Genomic DNA, 21316 nt, shown 5'->3' on the forward strand with positions numbered 1-21316 from the left:
GCAGGTCTGACAGCAGGGCTCTTGCTCACAGGCTGCGAAAACCAAGGAATTCATAGATTGGCAGGTAAGCTGCTAGCTCAAGTCTCATGAACTGGAGGTCAGAAGAGCAGGAGCCGGCTGCATGATCCAGAGGGAGCAAAACCCCAGGAGCCTTGCCAAGAAGTCCACCTGTATTGGATGCAGGTCACACCCCCAAAGAAGCTCCCCTTCAACTGATTGGCTCCTCACAGCAGATCCTGTCATGGAGGTGATCCCATCATACCACCATGAAACCGTATCATAACTGCCGGCCACTGAGAATCATGGCCCAGTGAAGCTGACACACAACCTTAACAGTCACAGGCCCCATGCTGCCTCCCTCACATCAGGGTCTGCTCAGAAGCCCCATCCATGAGATTCATCTAGTGTTTACTGAGCTTCATGGCTCACGGTGGCAACTGCCCAGTACACCTCACACCCGAGTCCCTCTGGGGTCAGGCTGACTTTGCTCCTCAGACATCACCGCCCACCCTGTCCCTGCTCACCCTTTCCGTGGGTACCTATCACACCTAGTCTTGGGCCCAGATGCCCTGTTCTGACCCTTGCCAATGAAGCTCCCAGAAGCTGCCTGCCTGCCCTGCAAACCTCTCCCTCTCGCAGAACTGTCCTTTCCTGCCTCCACGTGCTCCTGCCTCCCAGGATGGCCCCCCGGGACTCCCAGAAGGCTCCTCGTCCCAGCCACTCTGGGGGAAGGCCTTCCAGCCATCCTCTCAACTGTCCTGTGCCATCCAGGAGCCTCCTCCTTTCTCACATCCTCCTCCAAGGCCCACAGTTTCGATTAACACCTGCTGGCCAAGGAGTCTCAAGTTCACCTCTCAGGCCTGGACAGGGCCTTCCTTCAGCCCAGGGTGCCACCCACTTCTGGTGTATCCATGGGGAAGCCTCAAGGACACTTCAGATTCCCACCCAAGATGGAGCTTCACCATCCCCCCACCCCCCAAGCCGGGGCTGCTCTGGAGTTTCTGGTTTCTGTGGAAGGGCCTGAGCAGATACCAGGAGGGTGGCCTAGGTGTTTCCCTGGTGTCCATCCCACCAGCCATCACCACAGCCATATCATAACTTCTCACCCCGTTTCCCCATCTCCAAGGTCACCACCACACAGCCAGTCAGAGCATACCAGTCCCCATGGGCTGCAGTGATTGGTTCAGTTACAAGCATGTGACTCCCAGCCAACAAATGAAACAAAACCCAGGACTTTGTCTGGGAAAGTGGTACAGAGTGGCTGAGCTGGGGGGACCTGGGTCTGCAATTCTGGGACCATATAGTCACCAGGGCCTGTGAAGGAGTCTGTTCTCAGGAGAGCCGAGCTGAGAGGCCCCCCAGCTTCTTTTCTTGCCTCTGTCCCCTTACTCACTCTGGCCGAGGCACCCCGGCCTCTAGCTTGTCCTTGAACACTTCCAGGGCACTCCTATCTCAAGGTCTTTGCACCTGCTATTCCTTCACTCTGTATCAGTGTCCCACCAGACCCATATAGCCGGGCCCCTCACTCCACTCTAGTGTCTGCCCAAATGTCACCTCTTCAGAGACAACTACTGTCTAAAATGGCCCTCCTGCACCCTGTCATGCTGACCCCCTGCCTGTGTTCTTTCTACATAGCCCTCATCAGAACCTGACGCTGCTGCCCGTAGGCTTCCTCACTTGTTGACGCCCTCTCCCTCTGTCCAGACGGCAAGGAGTTTTGTTCCCTTGTTTTACATTTCCTGCACTGCCCCCATCACCCACCCCATACTTCCAAGGCTGTAGGGCATAGGTAGGAAGGCCAATCCGTGGGAAATCTCACAGGAAGTATCGTGACTCATTCTGTGATTGTTTACCAACGGCTCCGTGTGCTTCTATTTAACCCTCACTTGGCCCTCTGATGTCACTGGCACTACCAGCAGCCCTGTGTTCCCAAAGGGTGTCAGCCAGAGAGCCCTGGTAACCGGTAACCGAGCTCAACGTCTTACAGGTGAGGAGGCCACCTCTGGGCCCCAGAGGCTAGCTGAGGGCCGAGGGGTGAAGCTCAGTGCTCCTCACAGATGAGAAGACGAGAGGGCTGCTCTGCCCAGGGCTCTCTAGGCATCTTGGCACCCCCCACCCCACCCTGCCACCTTTGACACTCTGATTTCCTTTCACCAGACAGGTTTGCCTGCCTGTCCCCAGCTGTGATGCCTGACTCATAGTCCAGAGGCTGGCCACCTGGGGGGAGAGGTCACCACAGTTGAGGTGTTAGTACAGCAGTGGGCAGCCCAGTACAGCTGCCAGCAGGGCGGGGACACAGATGGGGTGGCCCCACAACTACAGGCCACAGAAAACCACATCCCCCTCACTGGAGTGGGTGTGGACAGTCGGAAGACGAGGTCACCACGCCCGACTCTCATGACCAACTGGCCAGGCAAGGAATGTGGGGGTGTGTGGGTCCAGGTTGGGAGTCAGCCAGGTCAGAGCTCAGCCTGGGGTTGGAAAGGAGTCAGGGCCTAGCCAGGATCAGGGCCCAGCTGGGGGCTTCAGGGCTCAGCAGGGGTCAGAACTCAGTTCAAGGTAGGGGCTCAGCTGGGGTCAGAGCTCAGCAGGAGTCAGAGCTCAGCCAGGGGCTGGCTGAGGGTTGGGGTTCAGGGTAGGGTCAGCCAAGGTCAGGACTCAGTCATCTAGAACTCAGCCCAGGGTCAGAGTTCAGATGGGGCCAGGGCTCAGTCTAGGGTGGGGGCTGAGCAAGGGTTGGAGGGCGGCCTGGAGTCAGATTCAGCTGAGGGTTTGGGGCTGTCCGGGCTGGGGCTCGGTCCCAGGTCGGGGTTGGGGCTAGGCCAGGATGAGGGCTCCGTCCAGGGTCGCTGCTCAGTCAGTACTCGTTGAATGAAAGCTCAACGTGCAGAGCCACTCGTTTCTTTGCGAACTTCACTGCGAGAGGCGCCTTTGCCAGTCTTTCCAGCGGCTCACGAAACCGGGTGGGCACTGTAACAGGACGCCCGGGCCGGCCCGGTGCTCGGGGACCCTGGCCTCCCGCGGGGCTTCTCCTCCACCCCTCGCAGCCCCGGGCTCCAGCCTCACAGCCTGCCTTCCTACCTGCCCTGAGGGCGGCACTATTCTAGGCCCCTTCCCGGAAAACTGAGGCAGCGCCTGACTGCACCCGGGGCCCGGGCTCCCATGTCCTGCCCTCCTCTCCCTGCTCTCGCCCCCCGCCGTCTGCGGGGCCAGGGCGAACCCACAGGCTCCACGGCCCATCTCCTCTCTACAGATGGGGAAACTGAGGCTAGGGGACGGCGCAGTCGGGCCATCGAACACACCGCACCATCGAGCCTGGCTCCATCCCGCGACCCTGCCAGGCGACCCCCGGCAAGTGAGAGACCTCCCCCAAGTCAGCGCCCCGCCTCGCCCGGCCCCGCCCCCTTGGGACGTCACAAAAACGGCCCCCAAAGCTGCACGGGGCGGGCGGCCAGGCGCAGCCCAGCCCTGACCGCCTCCCCGCGCACAGGCGTCCGGGGGTGCTCGTCCGAGCGGGGGGCGCAGCGGCTCCAGGCGTGGGAAGCGCTCAGGGCCCCGCGCGCTCGGCCCCCTCCCTCCCTCCCGTCGGCCGCGCTCCGCGCGCGCGAGGCGGGGCCGGGGAGGGGGACTCGGCTTCCCGGCGTGCCCCGCGGGCGGGCGCGCAGGCGTAGACCGGGCCCGGCGGCGGCGCGCAGGCGCAGAGTGGGCCCGGCGGCGGCGCGCAGGCGCAGAGTGGGGCGGGGCGCGCGGGCCGGGCCTAGGCGAGCGCCGGGCGGGCGGCGGCGCCAGAGCGAGTGGAGCGCGCGGGGGCCTCGGGCGGCGGCGGCGGCGGCGGCGGCGGCGGCGGCGGCGGAGGAGGAGGAGGAGGCGGCGTAGAAGAGGAAGGCGGCGGCGGCGGCCCCGGAGCCTCCCCTCCGGCCGGCGCGCGGCCCGGCCCGTCTCGCGAGTCCGCAGCGGCCCCGCGGCCCAGCGCGCCCCCGGCCCCGGCCCCGGGCCCCTCCGCCGCCGCCGCCCCCGCCGCCATGGCCCGGCCGCTGGTGCCCAGCTCGCAGAAGGCGCTGCTGCTGGAGCTCAAGGGGCTGCAGGAGGAGCCGGTCGAGGGCTTCCGGGTGACCCTGGTGGACGAGGGCGACCTGTACAACTGGGAGGTGGCCATCTTCGGGCCCCCCAACACCTACTACGAGGGCGGCTACTTCAAGGTGAGCGCGGCCCCCGCGATGCCCGCGCCCGCCCCCTTGAGGGGGGCCCGGAGCCCCGGTGACGCTCACGCTGCGCCTGGGGCTGTGTCCCCGCTCCTCTGCGCGGGTTCTCTCCGCCGGGCTGGGGGGCCCTCAGTCTCTGGGCGTCCGTGCGGCCGCGGGGGTCTCCAGGGCAGCCTCGAGGGTGCCCCGTCGCCCGCTTGACCTGCGGGCCCCCAGAGAGGCTGCCCGGGGATCCTGCGTGTCTTGTCGCCGATCCTTGCTCACCTCGCACCCTGGGAGGGCTCTTCCTCTGGCTGCTCCTCCCTCCGCCGGCCCCGGGAAGAGAGGTGGAGGGGGCCCTGGCAGACCCCAGCCGCAGCTGCCTTCACTGCCTCCTCCCGCAGGAGACAAAGAGGCTCCCCAGCACAGCCAGCCCCTATTGTTGGGGAGGGAGGAGGCCGGCCCAGGGCGACTGGCTGGGCCACTGCTCCGGTTCCAACAAAGGCCGACAGGGACTTGGCAGCAGGGACCTGCTTGGACAGCAGCCACCCTTGCCGATTGCAGCAGCCAGGCCCTCTCAGCTCTGTCCTGAGCTTTACGTAACCTGCTTTCTGGGGTGGTTGAACTGGGGTCACCACTCCCCCCAGCCTCCAGGACTTGATCTGGCTCCAGGCGCCCACCCCAAGCCCCTTGCCTGGCCTCAGAGGCTCCTCTCATCCTGACTGGCTGGTCTTTTCTCAGTTCCTACCAGGCAGGGTCATCTTGAGGCCCATGTCTCTCATCCTGAGCCATCTCCACTCTCTGGGGTGGTTTGATTTCTGGTGGTTTTGTGCCCTTCCTGTTTTGGTTGTTGTGGGGAGCGGGGTGGGGGTGTTCCCTGGGACTAGCTGAGCTTCCCTCTGGTGTGACAGGGCATCAGGCCAAAACCAGGACAGATCTCAGCTCCATAATCGGAGCCAGCCTTGGACTCTGGGAGCCACCAGGCTGTTCTCAGTGCCAACGGGAAAGACAGGGGCTCTGCCTCCTGGTGTAAGGGGGAGTGAGCCCCCATCACGGTTTGCCAGGACGGGCTGCAGGGGACCGAGCTGCAGGGGACCGAGCGGGTGTTGGATGCTGCCTGGGCAGGTGCCGTCTGCGCTGCACTGTTTCAGCGCTGTCTTCTCGGTGGCCACTAGGGCAGCAGTCCCCTTTGCTGGGAATGATTCCTGATAGAGGTGATTCCTAGGAGGCTCCTTTATTGCTGGGTGGTGGGGGGGCGGGGGGAAACAGCCCAGGGTTCCTGTTATCAGGTTCTGTATCTGTGATTAGGTTTTCCGTGTGGTGGGCAGACCTGCAGTTGAAAAGGTCCTGGAATGTTTTAATTGGTTCCCTTTTTCTGAGTCTTCTGTCTTTCCAAGGGAGCAGCTGATTGTTAGGGTGAGGGTACCCTGAGAGCCCCCCAGGCCAACTCAGAGGAAGGGTGGCCTAGAGGGCCAGGCCACTGTCACTTGGTTCCTTTGGGAGATGAGTAGAGCTTTCTGGCAAAGGACACCCTAGTCCTATATGAGCCCTGATCTCTAGCATTGGGTGATTTTATTTTCCTAGAGGAGAATGGGCTGGGGAGGGGGTGCTACCAGACCTCATCATATCTGCCACAATGGGACGCCAGCTTGGTTCTGCCCCCCGCCCCAGTGTGTTGTGTGGGGAGTGCGGGGAAGACTTCACCATGAGGGGTGCTGACACATGGGTCGTGAATTGCCAGGTGGCCAATACTCCGAGCCACTTGCTGCAGTATCTCCTTTTTGAGCCAGTCAGCCCTTCCCATTTCTCCTTCGTGAGCACGGGGTGGGGGCGGGCGGGTGGGGGCATGAGGACAGGGCCTGGTGGTGCGGCATGTGAGGGGGTGTGCTTTGAAGACCTGAGCTGTGTGGCCGCAGCATTTCACTGCCTCCTGAGGCATCCACCTGTTCACTGCAGACCGAGGAGCTCCCAGGTGACCCCCCACGCTAGCCTCTGGTGGTCACCCCCAGCAGAGCAGATTGCCAGCCCTGTGCCCCACCCCCAATGATGCCTGCCGTCATGAAGGCCGCCTGCCCTGCCACACCTGGACCAAACACCTGAGGGCGGAGAGGCAGGACCGGCGTTGACTCACCCTCCCGGGCCTGGCGCAGGAGGCGGTCAGGGGCTGCTGAGCACAGACTGGTCTGTTTAATCCTCTGTTAGCATGGGAGATGGGCCCAGAGGGGTTCAGCAACAAGTTTGGGGTGCATAGCCTCAAGGGCCAGAGCTGAGCTGACTCACAGTCTGAGCCTATTGACTCTGGAGCCCCATGTGCCATCCAGCCTGCCCACCTACCTCTTGGTGCCCATGGGACCACACTGCTGCTCAGAGTCCATGACTGCGCGTGCAGCCTGGGCCCTGGACAGCTGACTCCGCCTGTGGGCCTGAGGGGCTGGGTGGTGGCCCATGGGCCTGTCTCCGCACCCCCAACATACCTGGCGCAAGTTAATTGTCCCAGGCGGTGTTGGCACTGATCCAGCCTCCTCATTCGTGTGGTTGTGGTCCCCTCGTGGGCTGGCCTGCCTACCATGCCTGGCCCTCCACCCCTCACAGGCCCGCCTCAAGTTCCCCATCGACTACCCGTACTCGCCTCCGGCATTCCGATTCCTAACCAAGATGTGGCACCCGAACATCTATGAGGTGAGCCTAGGGGGTTCCCCCTTGGGGCCCCAGGGCCCATCTGCAAGTCAGGGAGGGCACACAGCGTGTGGCTGTGGGATGTGAGCAAGTGAACGTGTGTGCGTGTGGAGTGTGAGTGCACACATGGGCATGTGGAGTGTGTGAGTGCGCGCATGTGAAGCGTGTGCGCATGTGCATGTGGAGCGTGAATGCATGTATCCGGCATGTGAGTGCACACGTGCGTGTGGAATGTGAGTACACGCATATGGAGTGTGAGGGCACGGGTGGAGTGAGTGCATGTGTGTGCGTGTGAAGCGTGTAAGTGTGTGTGCTGGTGTGTGCATGTGGGGTATGTATGGGTGAGCAGGTGGAGTGTGGGTGGGCGTATGGGTTGCACGTGGGTATCAGTATGAGGGTGTGTGTGAGCATGCAGGTCAGTACAGACGTGAGCATGTGGGGTCTGAGAGTGTGATGCATGAGCACGTGTGAGCGTGTTGGGAGTGGGTAGGTGGATGTGCGTGGGACAGCGGGTTGGTATACATGCATAAATGTGAGGTAGGTTGGTATGTGTTGGCGTACACACGTGTAGGGTATGTGAGTGTATGGGGTACGTGTGAGCGTGCATGGGTGAAAGCTTGTGTGGTCATGTGTCAGTGTGCCCGTATGGGTGTGAGCAGCCACCAAAGTGGAGGGACCCACTGCTGACACTGCTCTCTCCCCTCCCCCTCCCACAGACAGGGGATGTGTGCATCTCCATCCTGCACCCCCCAGTCGATGACCCTCAGAGCGGGGAGCTGCCCTCGGAGCGATGGAACCCCACCCAGAATGTCAGGTGAGGTGGCTCTGCCCTGGGGGCCCAAGAGGACATGGGGTTGAGGGGTGTGCAGGGCACTGGTCCCGCAGTGTCCAGGACGCCCCCCTCATTCTCCCGAGGTGGAGAGAACATAAGTAGGGTGTTGTGGCCCCCAGCTCGGCTCCGCGCTGACTCGTGTCCCCCCAGGACCATCCTCCTGAGCGTCATCTCCCTCCTCAACGAGCCCAACACCTTCTCGCCAGCCAACGTGGACGCCTCCGTGATGTACAGAAAGTGGAAGGAGAGCAAGGGGAAGGACCGCGAGTATACAGACATCATCCGGTGAGCGGGGGGTGCTGTGGACAGTGTTGGGGGAGTCTGGCAGGGGGCTCTGGACAGTGCGGGGGGGAGTCGGGCAGGGGGGCTCTGGACGGTGTGGGGGGAGTCGGGCGGGGGGGACTCTGGACAGTGTAGGGGGAGTCGGGCAGCTGGGGGCTGTGGACAGTGGGAGGAGTTGGGTGGGGGCATTGTGGACAGTGGGGGGGAGCCGGACGGGGGTGTTGTGGACAGTGGAGGGGCCTGGCGGGGTGTCTGCAGACAGTGGAGGGGGAAGTCAGGCGGGGGGGGGTATGGACAATGTAGGGGGCCATGGAGCGTGGGGAAATGAGCAGGGGGCCACAGAGCGTGGGTGTCTGCAGACAGATCAACTATAACCAAAAACTGAAAGAAAATCTCATGGTTTTCGTACTTAACGGTTGGTACTTAGATGTGTATGTTTTTTCAAACTTTTTTGAATTTACAGATATGTCTTGTATAAAATGGTCAGATTATAGCAGATGTGGTACCTTAAGGGTGTGCTGGGTGTCATTTATGTGAAGTAGACTCATCAGGCTCAGCTGGGCAAGTTTTCTCAGGTGTGGACAGCTGCATGGCCACCTCTACACCAGGTCCCAAGAGACCCCCAGCCCCTGCCTCAGCAGCCCCTCGTCCAAGCATATCTCAGCGGGTCTCAGCATCACGGCCTCTGTGTCTGCAGTGGTCATGAGGTCACGGCCTTTGTATCTCCAGTGGGTCATGGGGTTGCGGCCTCTATCTGCAGTGGGTCGAGGGGTCACGGCCTCTACCTGCAGTGGGTCGTGGGATTGCGGCCACTATCTGCAGTGGTCGTGAGGTCACGGCCTTTGTATCTCCAGTGGGTCATGGGGTTGCGGCCTCTATCTGCAGTGGGTCGAGGGGTCACGGCCTCTGTACCTGCAGTGGGTCATGGGGTCGCGGCCTCTATCTGCAGTGGGTCATGGGGTCGCGGCCTCTATCTGCAGTGGGTCATGGGGTCGCGGCCACTATCTGCAGTGGGTCATGGGGTCACGGCCTCTGTATCTGCAGTGGATCGTGGGGTGGCAACCTGAGATCTGGGTGCTCTCCTCCACGAGCCCCTGCAGCTGGGCTCCACATGCTGTGCTCTCAGCTGCTTTTCCTCTCGGTGCAGTGGTGCCTTGCATCATCCTCTCTGTTCCACCTGCCTTGCTGTTGTCTGTTACTACGTGTGCAAGTAGGAGGTTGCACATACGCATGTACAATCACACGTATACAGATTGAGATGCGGGACTTTGAGGAGAGTCGGCAGGCTCTGCAGTCTGATCCTGGTGTTTATTTCTCTGAATAGAGTTGTATTGGTGTTCTCGTGCTGGTTGGCCCGTCTTGCCCATTTCTTTCGGGTGCCCTATGGTATTTTACATCCAAAGGATTTTCTACGACTTCGACAGCATTGCACTGTCACACGTGTTTGTTGCACACACCTGTAATCACGTATGGAGGCAGCCCCACCTGTTCATAGCCTGTGAGAATTGTCAACACTGGAGGGGGGGTACTGTGGGCCACGCCCATCCCCAGTCTCCAGAGCGCCCCCTCCTTGAGGTCACTTTATGTGGGAGCCTGCTTTGTTAGTGCACCTGGGTCGGGGCGCAGTTCTCAGGTGGCGCCGGGGTTCCTGCTCCGTCTGGAGACGTCCTGCGTCCCGTTCACACGGAGCATGTCTTGCCCTGGCTAGGGGAACCAAGGACCTGGCTCCAGGCTACCATGGGAGGAGGTAGTGGGCCCGCCTGTGGGGGCAGTTCTGAGCTACAGGCCTGGGCTGAGGCAGGAGCCCCCTCGACATGGATCCACAGCAGGAGGGCTGGCCTCTGTACCTTGGCAGAAGTAAAAACTGGACTGTTCTCAGGCTTGGAACACTCTTTTCAGCTTAGATCCCCTTACTAATAATTTGCATTTCTGACAAGTTCTCAGGTCCGCTACCGGCATAAGAGTCAACTGGGAATCTTGTTACAATGTAGATTCTGATTTAGTAGGTAGAAATGCAGATTCTTGGCAGGGGGTCAAACAGAAGGAACTGTTCGGAAGCCCGCTTTTACCTGACTGGCTTCAGGCAGGCCCACACGGGCCCTGTGAGCTCTGTGAGCCCTGTGTCCCCAGAAGCCAGAATCCCTGTCCTGACTGCCTCCTCACCGGCTGGCTCTCACCAGTGGCTTCTGTGGGTGGTCACTTGTACCTTGGCATCTGTCGTGGCCACTGGGTCTTTGGTCTAGGGCTCTGGCTGGGGGGTTCACATGCTTTGTTTCAGGCTCCTCCCTTCACTCTTGGGTCCAGAAGCTTCAAGCCTGAGGCGGGCTGCATCCCCTCCTGCACCCCCTTCTTTAGTTGGCCGAAGTGAATGTTTTGGTGTTTGGGGAGAGGGAGGGGCTGATGAGTGCCTCCCGCCCTGTGCAGTCCTGTGCTCCTCCTGCCGAGTCCTTACTTGTTGCAGTTCTCAGATTTGGGGTGGTCTCCCCCTCTGCGGAAGTGATGACTGCAGCCTGTTGTGTAAAAAAGATCAAACATCAGGATGTGTGTGGAGAGGCCAGGCCTGGGTCCCTTGGGGACACTGGGTGGTGCAGGAGAAATGGAGGATCATGTGGGTTGCGCGGGGCAGTGGGTCTGGGGGTGGAGGTGGCAGCTGCAGGGGGTGGTGGGCACAAAACCCAGATCTGGCCCTCATCTGCCCCTCTGCCACAGGAAGCAGGTCCTGGGGACCAAGGTGGACGCGGAGCGAGATGGCGTGAAGGTGCCAACCACGCTGGCTGAGTACTGCGTGAAGACCAAGGCCCCGGCACCAGACGAGGGCTCAGACCTCTTTTACGACGACTACTACGAGGACGGTGAGGTGGAGGAGGGTGCTGACAGCTGCTTCGGGGATGACGAGGACGACTCGGGGACCGAGGAGTCCTGACCCTGCCACCCATCTGCCCGCCCGCCCGAATAAACTTACAAATTTTACCTCATGGACGGGATTGTGTGGCCGCAGCCGCCCACCCGAGACTCTACCTCACAGAGGTCTTTGTGTTCCAGGTGGTTCTGCTCCAGGTCTCCCTTTCCTGTGTGTGTTCTGGGGTTCCCGTTAGGGAGGAGCGGCAGGGTCACCTGGGGTCGGGGAGGGCAGTTAGGGCCGGGTGTGGGGTCGGGAAGCCCGGATCCTGCTCAGAGGACGTTCAGCTGGGGACCTGCCCAGAGCAGGAGGGGCCTTGGGGGCCTGGGGCTGGGGGGTAGTGGGCAGCCAGGGACTTCGGAGTGTGGCCCTGCCGCCTGACCCGGACCTGAGGCCTTCCTGGCACGTGAGTGGACGGCTTACCTTGGGCGCCACTTCTCTCTGCTTTGGTTTGTTTGGAATTTAAATAAAAAGACTTTGTGAGAAGCCAGCAGACTTTCCTTGGCCTCCCCCAGGACGGGGACGCCGGGGTCACCTGCCCGACGCTCCTGCCGCCCTTACCAGCGGGAACAGATGGTGGTGTCCAGGAAGCTTAGGGATTCCTCCTGTGGCCAGTTGCATTTGGGGGGACGTGGGGCACGTCCCAGAGCTCTGGGGAGGGCAGGAGGAAGTCCCAGGCCTGGAAATGACCCAGCCACAGTGGGCAGGTGGGGGGACAGGCGAAGGGGGCCGCATGGGCCAAGCCCACCCCAACTTGGTTGGTGTGCCCTCCCCCCAGTGTGGCCGCCTCGGGCCAGGAGCTGGGCTGGAAGAAGGTGTTGTCAGCTCTGGCCACCAAGGGCACAGCCCCCTGCCTGGCCCAAGTCACGCTGTCGCCCAAGAAGTCCAAAGGCCTGAAGCCTCAGCCAGTCTATAGGTCAGGCTCAGGATGGATCAGGTTTGGGAGAGCCTGTTCTGCTCTTTGTGGTGAGGGTGCAGTGTAGGGGCCAGACGAAACCCTGCCAGGGGCTCCCACTGGTTCTACCTTACTTATCCCTGGGGCTCCCACTGGTTCTACCTTACTTATCCCTGGGGCTCCCACTGGTTCTACCTTACTCCTGGGGCTCGCTGTGTACCCCTCTGCTCTCATTATTGTCTATGTGAGGGGGTTCATCCAGTCCACTAGTGCTAGGTTTTCTTTGAAACTCTGAAGCTGCCAGCCTAGCGCCAGGCCCCAGCTGGGACCCTCCTCAGCCCCTAGCCCCTACCAGGGCCTCTTTACCTCTGTACAGCCACGTGTGGGCCCCGTCACCTCTGTATGGCTACGTGTGGGCCCCATCACCTCTGCACAGCCACGTGTGGGTCCCTTCACCTCTGCACGACCATGTTTGAACCCCCTCAACTCTGCACAATGATGTGTGGGCTCCCTCAACTCTGTACAGCCACGTGTGGGCTCCCTCGTGTCTGCACAGCCACGTGCAGGCCCCTCACCTCTGTACAGCCATGAGGGCCCCCCTCACCTTTGCATGGCTGTGAGGGCTCCCTTACCTCCATGACCGCATGGAGGACCCCCTCACCTTCATAGCCATGTGTGGACCCACTCACCTCTGCACAGCTACGTGTGGATCCCTCACCTCTGCACAGCCACGTGTGGACCCCCTCACCTCCACCCCCATGTGCGGGCAGAGCCTCAGTGTTGTGTCCCCCCACCCTCCTTCCACTCAACATAGCCTTGTTCACCTGCCTCTGTTCTTGGGCTTTGGGACTTAAGCTGAGCAACAAAGCAACCCTTGGGGCCCAGACCGAAGCTGAGGAACTGACTGGGGGAGACCTGGAAAGTGAGTTCTTCACAGCTTCCCTGCCTGGTGACATCCCTACACTTGCTCTCCCTGGGGGCAGCCCCTACCTGGTCCCTCTGGGGGTGAGAGTGAAACTGCTTTTCCTGTGAACCTTGCAAATGGTGTCAGGTAGGAGGGAACGGCCTCCTGGTCCCAGAGCAGCCAGCTGAGGTGGGCAAGCCCTGGCTTCTCAGAGCAGCATCAGCTCATGTGGCTGTTTGTAAAGTTTTATTGGGACGTGGTTTACCCATGTGTTGACCTGCCTGGAGTCATCCAATACCTACAGCTTCAGTCCAGTGATGCCCACCCGGGACTTTGACTTCCAGGCCTGTCAGAAAAAGTCTCCGTTGTTTTAAGTGACTCGCTGTGTGCTCATCTGTCAGCAGCCCTGAGAGACTCAGCTCAGTGGGCCGCCTTCACTGCCAAGCCCAGAGAGGGTGAGGACTCTGCCTGGAAGGCTCCAGTGGGGAGTCCGGGCTCTGCCAGCTTAGGTCAGTCCTCTCCCCGAGCCAAAAGCTGAAGCCAGGGTGGGGGGCCCTTGAGTCTGCCAGCTGGGGCAATGTAAGGGAAGGGAGGAGGGTGCTGGGAGGGGACACACCACGGGAATCATCCCAAGCAGGGAAGACCACCAAGCAGGCAGCCCTTGCAGGCTAGGCCAGGACAGACATTACAAGTTGAGCCCTCTGTGATGCCCCCACCGTGGGCTCATGCACACGGGTGTTGAAAATGCCCGGGTGTTCGTAGAAACTGGGTGCTCGCAGCAGCTTTATTCTTAATAACCGAAACCTGGAAACAACCCAGGTACCCATCAGCTGGCCAGTGGGCAAAGTGTGGCCTGTTCCTAAGCTCATCAGTAAGAGAAAGGGACCCCAGACACAACAGCATGGCTCACTGTCAGCATTCTCGTGTCACCGAGTGCAGTGGGGAGCCGGGAGCTGTGAGCAGCACTTCACCCACGTGGGTGGGCGGTTGAAAGGGAGCTGGGCCAGCCCCACCTCACAACTCCGTGGAGCACAGCCCGTCCCTTCTGCTGGTTCTGGCCCTGGAGGACCAGGGGGCCGGTGAGTGGGGCCGGGGAGCAGGTGGGGAAACAGAGGTCATAAGATGGTGCCCAGGGTGTGGGGGTGGGAGTACTGAGTGCAGAGGCTTGGGAACAACTCCAGTGCCCCCAGGCGGGGCTGATGATGAATGTGGGCTCATCCTAGAAGGCAGGAGGGGACAGGAAAGCTGGTAATGGCGAACTCAAGGTTGAGAAGCAGAGAGTGTTGACGTGGGGTTAGCAGCCAGTGTCGCAAAACAACCCGTGTATTAACAGTTGAATGACAAGCTAGTTTGCTCTATAAACCATCTACAGTACAATAAAAAAAAAAAAAAGTCAGCTCGTCCACAGAGAAGGACTCTCCTCACCCTGGTTTGAAATGCTCTCCCAGCTAAGTGGTTACCGGGAGAAGGCAAAGAGGAAAACGGGCAAAGTCAGCCCACACCCTGTGGAAATCTTTCTTTTGGAAAACATGTCAGGAACAATGTTTCAAGGCAAAGTGGGAGAACGTTACTTCCTGACTTAGGTTTGTACCTTTCCAAGGTACCATGCGCACAGATCATCCCACTTCAGCAATTGTTAAAAAAGAACAAGTGTGGAGAGTGAGGGCTAAGGCGTGTGGGGCCTGCTCTTGGGGTTCCAGAAACACTGGTGGCCGGTCCCCACTGAACGGCACGCCGAAAACGGCTGAGTTGTGAGGTGCATGACTCGCGCCTCAATGAAGCTCCTATTAAAAAAATTATGTGACGATTAGGGGCCTGACGTCAATGCCAGACAGATACTTAAACTTTTTTCATTTTGACATAATTTTGGACTTAACAGAAAAGTTTCAAGAATCCTACGAATAGCGTCCATATTCTCTTCCCAGTTAGCATCAGAACAGACACCAAGTAAAGTGGGGAGGTTGGGGAAGGCACCGGGACAACAACAAGGTGGGAGTGGGCTGGCCGACACCAAGGAACAGCAGAGGGGCCCCCAAGGCTGGGTGGGTGAGGAAGCTGAAGGGCCAGCGAGGAGTTTTAAAGCCTGGGGGAGGTCTTGGGAAGATTTCCAGTTGGTTCACATTTAATATACTTTTATAAATCCTTTTAAATTCGTGATTGGTTTAAAACTTAAAAACAGCTTTACTGGGATATAATTCGCACACCATACAATTCATCCATTTAAAGGGCACGACGCAGTGGCATTCAGCACTTTGACAGAGTTGCAGAACCAACACCATGAGCTAATTCCAGGTTTTCATCCATCGCCAGGCAGGAAATCCCATAGTCATTAGCATCAGCCTCCGTTCCCTCAGCCCCTGGCAACCAGTGATCTAATTTCTATTCTAGCTATGTCTGTTGTGGACATTTCGTGTAGTTGGGATCATACATGCCCCTTTGTACCTTGTGTGTCACTGACCGTAATGTTTTTGAGGTTCATCCACGCAGCGGCAGGTATCAGGACTTCATTTCTCTTTACCGCGAATAGTCCATGGTGTGGGTGGACCAAGTTGTGTTTATCCAGCCGCCCGTGGTTGGACACTTGGGTGGTTTTCACCTTCTGACTATTGTGAGTTCTGTAGCTGTGAACTTTGGTACACAAGTTTTTGTGTGGACGTGTTTTTATTTCTTGGGCACCCACCTAGGAGCAGAATTGCTGAGTCACGGTAACTCTGTGTTTAACCTCAGGGTGAATCACCACACTGTGTCCACAGTGGTCGCACCATATTACAATCCTGCCAGCCATTGGGGGGAGTCCAGTCTCTCCACCAATTTACCTGTTAAAGAGCCTGTGTGGCTGCCTGTGGGGGCTGGGCTGTGGTGCCCAGGGAGTCCTGGGGGCCTGGGTGTGGGCGGTGGGGGTGTAGAGATGGGGATGCCCCCCCCGGGACATGGAAGTGAGGGGCAGGGAGGGATGATGGAGAACGCCCGCCTTCCCACCTGAAGCTCAGGGATCCACAGGGATTTGATTAGAATGATCAATCTATTCGGGGTCCAGAGCCTCCAAGCTGCCCAGCTTCCACTGTGGGGAGGAGGGTCCTGGGCCACTGTGGGGAGGAGGGTCCTGGACCACTGTGGGGAGGAGGGTCCTGGCCCGGGGTGCCACTGTGGGGAGGAGGGTCCTGGGCCACTGTGGGGAGCAGGGTCCTGGGCCGCTGTGGGGAGGAGGGTCCTGGGCCGGGGTGCCACTGTGGGGAGGAGGGTCCTGGACCACTGTGGGGAGGAGGATCCTGGGCGAGTGTGAGATTCAAGGAAAAGCCCACTGAGCCCTAACTGCTCCCTGACCCCCTCCCCACAGGCCACATGCTCAAAGCCCAGACTGTCAGAGGTTAAGAGACTGCCCCCCACTGCCGGCCGTACATGGCCTCACTGCAGAAGGCTGTCACCCACCTATGTGGGGGGGTCCTCGTGTACCCACAGTGGGTGCTGACGGCCGCCCACTCCCTGGCCCAGCTGTGAGTGGTCCCCCCTGCCCCTCCATCACCCAGGTGCCCTGGAATGCATACCCTGGCCTCCCACTCACCAGTGACCCCCTTCCCTCTCCCAGTGATGGACTTGGCTGCCTAGGGACCCAGGGAGGGGGGGTGTTTGCTTGCTTCAAAGAAACACAGGAAAGGTTGGCCCCTTCCAACTGGATGAACCTGGGTCATCTGGTGACATCAGGAATGTGTTTGCCACCTGGTGGCCTGAAGGGCAAAGCTGGCCTATGTGGATAAGGACAGCAGAGCTGATACAGGAAGTAACCTGGGCCCCTAAACCTGGGTTCAAAGCTCTTCCATCAACCCTCCCCAGGGCGCCCCCCCACCCCACCCCGGGCTTGCCAGTCATAAAGACCTCAGATCAAACTGATTTAAGTAACAAAAGGAGATCTGCTGACTCCTGTAACTGCAAAGTCTGGGAGGAGGATGAGCTTCAGATATGGCTGGATCCAGGCGCTCCTGTGAGGCACTCAGGAGCCTGTCTGCCTCTCAACACTGCTGGCCTTTGTGCTGGCCGCATTCTCAGGAAGGCTTTCACACGTGGTGGCAAGGACACGCTGCCCCCCTAAAGTCCTGTGGAAAGAGAGCCTGCTTCTCTCTCATCAGGGCAAAGCTACCAGGATTGGCACTGAGGGGCCAGCCTAGATTACATACCTACCTCTGCACCAATTACTGAGATTGAGGCATAAAATACACAGGGGTGAGGCTGGGCCCCTGGGACAAGGAGGCACTAGGCAGGCCTCCTGGGAGCCCCAGGTGGTGGTCAGCACTTTTGGACACAGACTCACCAGGGTGAGGTGTGGGGTGAGAGCAAGGAGGGCTTCCCAGAAGAGAGGAACTAAAAAGGGTTCCTTCGTACCCTGACCCACCCCTCATCCCCCCAGCTGCCCGCATGCCCCTTCCTCTCCTCTCTCCATGTCCTTCCCCCCCGTCCCCCCTGCACTGTCCTCTCCATCCCTCACCAGTGGCCCTCCAGTGGCCCTCAGTCACTCACACTCACCCGTGCCCCCTTTCTGTCCCCCACAGCTGGATGGCAAGGTGAAGCCCACCAAGACCATCCCTCCTCCAACCCCTGCCACAAGGGCACCAGCCAGTGGTGCAGGGGGGCTGGCTGGGGGCTAACCCACCAGGGCTGGACATGGGTGTGCTGGCCACCCAGGGGTGCAACAAGAGCTGCTTCTGGCATGGTACCACCTCTGCTCACATGGTCTGCCTCTCCGCAGAGACCCACCATAGGCCCCCTCCAAGGTGAGGGATCATGGGGAAGGGGCAGCAGGCAGCCTGACCTCTAGCTTTCTCTGTTCTCGGCGGCCACCGAGGTCAGGTCCTACCATTACCACCATTTCTCAGAGAGGTTAAGTAAGTTGCCTGAGGTCACGCAGCCAGGAAGTGGCAGAGCTGGGATTCGAATTCCAGCCCCAAAGATCTCTGGGCATCCGGCATAGCAGGCCCTGGGATGGGGAAGGGGAGGAGGGTGTGTTAAAGGAACAGGAAGGAAGGAGGGAAGGAAGATGGGAGAGAGGAGGAAGTGGGGGGGAGAAGGAGAGACGGAGGGGGGAGGAAGGAAAGGAGGAAACAAGGAGTGAGGAGTCAAGCCAGCAGGGAGGCCCAGGCCCGGGCCTGGTCCTGCTCCCCCAGAAGACACAGTAGTGACCGGTACTCTGTTGTCTGGAAAGGGCGACCCTGGTGGGCCCCTGGTGTGCGGCAAAGGCTCGTGGCTGGGACCCTGTCCTTCAGCTCTAAGGCCTGCACCGGCTTTTTCGAGTCACCCATGGCCACCGCTGTGGCCCCCTACGTGTCCTGGACCAAGAGGATCATCTGCCTAAGAACTACTTTAGGTGAAGGGAAAGACAACACACTCTACAGGAGAGGTCAGCACAACTGGACTAAACCAAAAGCAAAGAAGTTTCCTGAAGAAACTGAACACTTCGAAGGCCAGCATAGCAGGGATGGGGATCTGGGGACCATGGTTTCAGGGGACATCTAAGTGAATTGGCATAATAAAATCTACTAAGAAAACATTCTGCATCCCACTTTGGATAGCGGCGTCTGGGGTCTTCAACGCTAGCAAGCAGCCATCTAAGATGCATCAATTGGTCTCAACCCACCTGGAGCAAAGGAGAATAAAGAACACCAAAGACACAAGGTAATTATGAGCCTAAAAATCAGAAAGGGCCACATAAACCAGAGACTACATCATCCTGAGACCAGAAGAACCAGATGGTGCCCAGCTACAACCGATGACCGCCCTGACAGGGAACACAATGGAGAGCCCCTGAGGGAGCAGGAGAGCAGTGGGATGCAGACCCCAAATTCAGGTAAAAGGACCAGGCTTAATGGTCTGACTGAGACTAGAAGGACCCCGGTGGTCATGGTCCCCAGGCCTTCTGTTAGCCCAGGACAGGAACCATTCCCAAAGCCAGCTCTTCAGACAGGGACTGGACTAGACTACGGGATAGAAAATGATACTGGTGAACAGTGAGCTTCTTGGCTCAAGTAGACACGTGAGACTATGTTGGCATCTCCTGTCTGAAGCGGAGATGAGAGGGCAGAGGGGGTCAGAAGCTGGCCGGATGGACATGAAAAGAGAGAGTGGAGGGAAGGAGTGTGCTGTCTCATTAGGGGGAGAGCAACTAGGAGTATATAGCAAGGTGTATATAAATTTTTGTATGAGAGACTGACTTGATTTGTAAACTGTCACTTAAAGCGGAATTAAAAAAAAAGATCATCACCTGAGGGTGGTCCCCACTGTAGGCCTGACGCTGGGGGAGAGGGTCGACCTGGACTCCCCTCACTAGATGGGACTCTTCCCCTCAGGGCTGTGGGCAGGGAGGGTGACGGGTAGCGGGGGACTGGCCACCTCTTAGAGGACCAATAAATGGTAAGGAGGGATCCAGCAGAGCCTTCCTAGATTCTGCCCCATGCAGGCCGTGTGTCGGCCCAGCCTCAGTTTCCCCATTCATGAAGCGAGGAAGCCCAGCGGGGCCGGCTTCTCCCAGGAGCGACGCGTGGCCGCCAGGGGGCGCGCTGGGACGGACACTGGGAGTCAGGAGACAACAAAAACCCAGAACCTGTTCTTTTTATTGTAGCAGCTTTATTGAGATATAACACCAGTGTTCAGTTCGGAGGTTTTCGTGTCTTCACAGGGTCGCGCCCTCCCTCAGGGACCGACCTGAGAGAAGCGAAGGTGCCTCCACCCGCGCCGCAGCGCCGCCCCTGGTCGCCTTCGGGAGGGAGACCAGCTGCCCTCAGGCCGCCGTGACCCCACGGTGACCCCGAGCCTGTCAGAGCAGCGCGGCCTGTAGGGTTTTCTTCTCTCTCTTTTTTTTATGCTTTATTTATTTTGTTGCTATTGAGACTATTCACAGCAGAACATACACCCATTCAAGTTTCTACATGTACGATTCAGTGACGCCGACCCCGTTCTCTGAGCTGTGCAGCCATCCTCACCCTCCTTTTCTGAGTGGTTCCTCCCCCATGAACATAAACTCTCTACCCACTAAGGTTCCTATCCAATTTTTGAGTTTCTGTTGTTAGCATAATGCTCAAAGCAGATATTTTTTACTAGTTAAGCTAAACTATTGTTTGGTTGTAAGATTTCAGGTTTTTTTTTTTTTGCCTTGGACTTTTTTTTTTGTACTTCAGACAAAGGTTTACAGAACTAGTTTCTAACTAAACAATTAGTACACATTTTGTTTTGTGACATTGGTTACCAACCCCACGACATGGCAAAACCCTCCCTTCTCGACCTTGGGTTCCCTGTTACCAGCTTTCCTGTCCCCTCCTGCCTTCTCATCCTTGCCCTAGGGTTAGTGTTCCCCTTTAGCCTCATTTTGTTTTATAGGTCTGTCTAATCTTTGGCTGGAGGGTGAACATAGGGAGTGACTTCATTACTGAACTAAGGGAGGTGTCCCGGGGCCTTGGTCTCGGGACTTCTCCAGTCTTTGCCAAGCCACTAAGTCTGATCATTTTTTGTGAGTTAGAATTTTGTTCTGCGTTTTTCTCCAGCTCTGTCCAGGACCCTCTATTGTGATCCCTGTCAGAGCAGTCAGTGGTGGTAGTGGGCACCATCTAGTTGTGCTGGACTCGGTCTTGGTCTGGTAGAGGCTGTGGTGGTTGTGGTCTGTTAGTCCTTTGGGCTAATCTTTCCCTTGTGTCTTTGGTTTTCCTCATTCTGCCTTGCTCCCAACAGGGTGAGACCAGTGGAGAATCTTAGATGGCTGCTCACAAGCTTTTAAGACCCCAGACGCTACTCACCAAAGTAGAATGTAGAACATTTTCTTTATAAATTATGTTATGCCAGTTGAGCTAGACGTTCCCTGAGACCACGGTCCCCACAGCCCTCAGCCCAGTAATTCGGTCCCTCAGGGAGTTTGGGTGTGTCTGTGGAGCTTCCACGACCTTGCCTTGGACAAGTTGTGCTGGCTTCCCCCGTATTGTCTTACCTCAGGGGCTATTTTTGATTTAAGGTTTAAAGATTATCTCAGGGCAATACAACCAGAATGCTCCTTAGAAGCAAGGATGGTGAGACTTTGTCTCACAACTTTAGACATATTATCAGGAGGGACCAGTCCCTGAAGAAGGACAGCATGCTTGGTGAAGTAGAGGGTCAGCAGAAAAGAGGAAGACCCTCAACAAGGTGGATTGACACAGTGGCTGCAACAACGGGCTCAAGTATAACAACAATTGTGGGAATGGCACAGGACCAGGCAGTGTTTCGTTCTGTTGTACACAGGGTCGCTATGAGTCAGAACCGACTGGATGACACCTAACAACAACAGAGCAATGGTTTTGGGGGTTCATCCAGCCTCCATGGCCAGAAAGCCTGGATTCCATGAGGGTTTGAAATTCTGTTCTGAATTCTCCCCTTTCTGACCAGGGCTCTTCCATAGAATCTTTGATCAAAATGTTCAGAAATGCTCCATAGGGTTGTCAGTGGCTGATTTTCAGACGTACGTCACCAGGCCTTTCTGAGACGACTTTGGGTGGACTCGAACCTCTAACCTTTCAGTTAGCAGCTGAGCTGCCCACAGGGCATAAGTACAGAAAGTTCCCCACCTCTCCCCCATTTTTCCTAGGAGGCCAGCATCTTGTATCCTCTTCCAAGGATATTTTATGTGGGTATGAGC

At 58.4% G+C, this 21316-nt stretch overlaps 1 protein-coding gene across 1 annotated transcript; it reads left to right on the top strand.

The window, feature by feature from the left end:
• The first annotated feature begins 3974 nt into the window (after positions 1–3974).
• Positions 3975–11356, top strand: CDC34 (cell division cycle 34, ubiqiutin conjugating enzyme). The gene is made up of 5 exons (XM_049876053.1): positions 3975–4199; positions 6774–6860; positions 7574–7671; positions 7840–7974; positions 10681–11356. The coding sequence occupies exons 1-5, from the start codon at positions 4023–4025 to the stop codon at positions 10892–10894; spliced, it is 711 nt and encodes a 236-aa protein (XP_049732010.1). The 5' UTR covers positions 3975–4022; the 3' UTR covers positions 10895–11356.
• The last annotated feature ends 9960 nt before the right edge of the window (positions 11357–21316 follow it).

Source organism: Elephas maximus, chromosome 3 (genome assembly GCF_024166365.1).
Source record: "Elephas maximus indicus isolate mEleMax1 chromosome 3, mEleMax1 primary haplotype, whole genome shotgun sequence".
NCBI classification, from domain to species: Eukaryota; Metazoa; Chordata; class Mammalia; order Proboscidea; family Elephantidae; genus Elephas; species Elephas maximus.

Excerpts from the sequence above, each read along its gene's own strand:
- CDC34 (XM_049876053.1), top strand. The coding sequence starts at position 4,023 with ATGGCCCGGCCGCTGGTGCCCAGCTCGCAGAAGGCGCTGCTGCTGGAG. Across the intron at positions 4,200-6,773 it reads ACGAGGGCGGCTACTTCAAG|GCCCGCCTCAAGTTCCCCAT; the intron begins GTGAGCGCGGCC and ends CACCCCTCACAG. Across the intron at positions 6,861-7,573 it reads GGCACCCGAACATCTATGAG|ACAGGGGATGTGTGCATCTC; the intron begins GTGAGCCTAGGG and ends CCCCTCCCACAG.